This window comes from Egretta garzetta, unplaced genomic scaffold (assembly GCF_000687185.1).
Source record: "Egretta garzetta isolate BGI_Z169 unplaced genomic scaffold, ASM68718v1 scaffold53, whole genome shotgun sequence".
In the NCBI taxonomy this organism is placed as follows: domain Eukaryota; kingdom Metazoa; phylum Chordata; class Aves; order Pelecaniformes; family Ardeidae; genus Egretta; species Egretta garzetta.
Genome location: NW_009259312.1, coordinates 1705113 through 1709110, shown reverse-complemented (window position 1 = coordinate 1709110; position 3998 = coordinate 1705113). Strand labels below are relative to the sequence as shown.

Below are 3998 nucleotides of genomic sequence, written 5' to 3'. Positions count from 1 at the left end.
GGAGGGGGAGACCCTAAAAGTAAGAGTGCTTTAAAAAAAATTTTTTTTTTTTTTTTAAAATTACTTCCTACCTCAAAGGCTCCCTGCTGGCCCTTGCTGTGGGCCCTCAGGTGATACTGAAGCACAAACCGCCCAGGGCAGGGAAGACCCCGTGCTCTCCCTGGGACCTGGGCCCTAGGAGCCAAGGGCTGGGGAGGGGGCTGTTACTATTTCAGCTCCAGACTGTACCACACCGGCAGGGGCCCCACGTCCCATGGCCAGAAGTGAGGTGGCCTCGGCCCAGGGCTCTGCTGTAGCCATGGTTGCTTGTAGGGGTTTGAAACAGGGGGGTCCAGATTGGGCTGTGCCCAAGAGCAGCTGCTCGGCCACCCCGGTACCTGGGGGCTGCATGTGCTGGCTGGGCTGGATCCCGGCCAGGGACAGCACTCACAAGGCACTGGCCCCCCCAGTGTAACCCCAGGGGTAAGGGCTGCCAGGCACCTCCTCGGTTCCATGCTACGGCCCACTGTGCTCCCCAAAACGCTGCTCCCGGCCAGGAAGCAGCACCTCCCCTCCGCCTGCTCTGCAACCCGCAATCCGTCACCACTGGCATCCCTGGGATATGCACCCCAACGCCCCAGCCAACGCCAACCCATGCTTTTGCCCGGCTGCCACGCTCACACCCTGCTCCTCCCGCCGCCACTCCGGGCAGTGCAGCACATCAACACCCTGTCCCTCACCCAGGAAAAGCCCGGCGGCTGGAAAACAGCCCCCTGTGCAACGGGGCCGGGGCACGGCCGGGGCAGGGGGGGAGTCACGCTGCACCCCGCCAGGCCGCAGGAAGGCTGCAGCTGAAACCGGGGCTGGGGCAGGTCTTTCACTTTCCTGTTTCATTCCTGAGCATTCCGGGAAATTTGGGCTAGCACAACCTATTTTGGTCAGGTTTTTCTGCCCGCCCCCCCGTGCTACCAAGCTCACAGGCTCACGCCTGGCGCCAAAGCTAACGAAATCCTCCTGGCCCCAAAGCTAACGAAATCCTCCCAGTGCTCAGAAATTGTGTGTGGCTGGTGGGAGAAAGCGAGCTAGCTACAGGTACAGCTGTATCTACAGCATTAGATGGCTCTAGCTCTATGTACCATTAGCTATACCTAATTTTTTTTGCATGCCAACTTTCCCAATTCCCCCCATTTTCTTGACACACAGGGCTGCTTGGGGTTGCTCGTGCTAAAGGCCGCTCCATCTGCAAGCAACAGCGTCCAGCTGCTGTGGTGGTGCAAAGAGCCAAGAAAGTGGCTTGCACAAGGAAAAAAGCGAACAAATGCAAAAAAAAAAGTGCGCCTTGCTTGGATTCGACAGAGGTTACAGACTAACCTGTCCCTAAACCTTGGTCTGACTGCCAGATGGAGCTTTGCTGCTAGATGGACCTGGCCCTAACTAATCATTTGCTTGCAAAGCTCATAGTAATGGCCTAACCCATCCCCTTCATTTGGGCTCTAACAGTGCCCAGTTAGTACTCAGCTACTAATGCCTCAGAACTGTACATTTTCATTTTTCCTTTGGAAAGACATAAACAGTAGGGACACTTAATTATACACCCACTGAGGAATAAACTGGTTGGTTTTTTTTTCAATTCATAAATATAAACTTATAGTTAAAAAGTGACAATTTACAAAAATACAATTTATTGCTGACCCTACGGGCTTGTAACTTCGCTTGTGTCGTTGTGATCGTACGCTTCAGGTTCGCCAAATTGAAACACGACCCAGCAAAACCACAAAGTTTGCTGTCATATGCTGTTCTATGCTTGCCTCTTCGTTTTCCTGTATAGAAACATATACAACTACATCACTTGAAACAAAAACCACCAAAAAAAGAACGCTTAAGAATTCTTTGTCTGTAACCTGAAAAATATTTGGCTACAGGGAGTAAAAACCATATAAATTTATCTGCACTCGTTAACCAAAATAAAACGTGACAAATATCGTACTAGCTGCGATGTGAGCTGGTATAACAACAGTAAGAAATTCAGGCAAAAGTGGTGTTATGTAAAGTAGCAGCATTATCCAATCTCCTGGAAAACAAAAAATTGCAGGACTGAGGTATAGAAAAAAGGAAAAAAAAAATCCACAATGGACCTACTACAGCGAAACGAATTATGTACATGGTAATCCAACGGCGTCCTGCGGACCAGCACAGTCTGGGTATGTGCGCCGAACACTGGGCTTAAATTCACAGTGACTTTCAGCGTTGAAGTCCTGAATGGAAAAGGGTTTTCTCTGTTGCAAAGCAATCTTCGTGGCAACCTGATAAATAACCTCCCTGCAGCCAGAAAGCCATCGCCTTCCAGTTGTACCGCTGTGCTGGGCACATATGGCTGCCGGAGCAGCATCACGGAACGGCTGCGTGGAAATCCTGATGGACAAGGCAGCCCCGGAGCCGTCCTTCCCCAGGGGGGACCGTCCCTCCAGCCACCGCCTTCCCCAGGGGGCCCGACCTCACCCGTCCCGTGCTCTGACGGCGTCATCCTCCCCTCCGCGTGCGTCCGGGGCACTGAGCGGCTGCAGCCAAGGTGGTCCCTGCCTCCCAACCCCGGCGTTCAGGGCAGCTGCATCTCAGGCAGGTCGGGCAGGTTGCAGGCCTGGCCCTGCGTGTGGCGGCTCTGCTGCTGCGAGTGGAGGAAGTAGCTCAGGGGGTTCTGCTGTGGGGTGGGGGTGGGCTGGAAAATGCGCTGTGCTGGACCCCCAGGCACCGGCTCAGGACCTTGCATCTGTTGGGAGACACGAATCCAACAAGTCAGACCTGTGCTATTGCCCATCCGCTCCCTCTTTTGATCTGCATCGGAGACTAAGGCTTGTACCCAGTACCATGTCCTAAAGGTAACTTCTACCCATCGAGGGTACAAGCTGTGGACAAGTGGCTCGGGATGCTGGTGCAGCCAGACAATGCCTGGAGAGTACGGGGGGAAGCAGGACCCATCTGTCCTACCAGACCCATGGGATGCCCAACAGGAATGGGCTTCAAAAGCTTCTTGGCAAAATCCGCAGGACGTGCAACTTTCATCTTCCATGGGAAGGATCTTCAGGCAACCACGTAAGAGGTTGTAGGGTGACCTTGTCCATGTACCAACCCGTGGATGGTACCCCAAAGACCTGGACTTGCTGGTTCACCCCCCCATTAAAGGCACTGTGGCACCAAAGCCTGGTTTTCTGTTGCCCTGGAGCTATTTATCTCCCCCAGCATCATCATTCCATATTGCTAGTCCTCGGGACCTCAGCGCACCCGGTGAGCACACGTACCCGAAGTGGGGACGGCTCATGTCCACATTTGCTGACAAGGATTCATTTCTTTCTCTAAATCCAGTCCTGCTGCATGGCTACTTTCAGCTGTACCTACTCCTCCTGCTTCGTTTTCTACCATCTTTGCCTGGAGGACTGTAACTTACCTCTGCCAACCGGCAAGTCTTGGAGAGCGTATTACTAATTAATTATTAGTTTCAACAACCCCTCCCCTTGGCAGTGTCATTGGTTTGGCGTGCGCTGATGAATCTATGCTTTGAAAAACCAAAATCACCTTCTCCAGAGATTTGTGTTGTGAAACACCCATTTATTAAAAGAAAGCAGTGACGGCAGCTGATAAAATGCCTTGCTACGTGGAGACATTAACAGCAGGAGGGATGTTTTCAAACAAGCTTATCTCTTATGTTTCATATCTGCTGCAAGATTCCCACCAGAGCTCCTCTGGATGACAAGCTGTGTTTGAAAAACTGGGTATTTCTTCTGGATGCTAAGTAATAACTGAAGATATGGCCTTGAACGGGCGCAGAGCCAGCCTGGGGAGGCTGAGCACTTGGGTATGTGCAGATACAACGGGCATGGAGGACGTGCAAGTGCACTAACCAGGTTTGATTAGACAGGTTAAGCCCCATTTCTTCAAAAAAACCCCAACCCGACCCCAAAGCCATCCCTGTGTATCCTCACCAACCTGTTCCAGCTCCATTACCTGAAGGTAGAGACGGTGCT

At 52.3% G+C, this 3998-nt stretch overlaps 1 protein-coding gene across 1 annotated transcript in view; it reads right to left on the bottom strand.

Moving 5' to 3' along the window:
- Window positions 1-2356: 2356 nt before the first annotated feature.
- Window positions 2357-3998, bottom strand: part of PASD1 (PAS domain containing repressor 1) — a 27614-nt gene continuing 25972 nt past the window's right edge. Inside the window, 2 exon segments of the mRNA XM_035891945.1 lie at window positions 2357-2746; window positions 3979-3998. The exon segment at window positions 3979-3998 is cut by the window's right edge and continues 24 nt beyond it. Of these exon segments, the coding sequence (XP_035747838.1) occupies window positions 2576-2746; window positions 3979-3998 (191 nt within the window). The 3' untranslated portion in view covers window positions 2357-2575.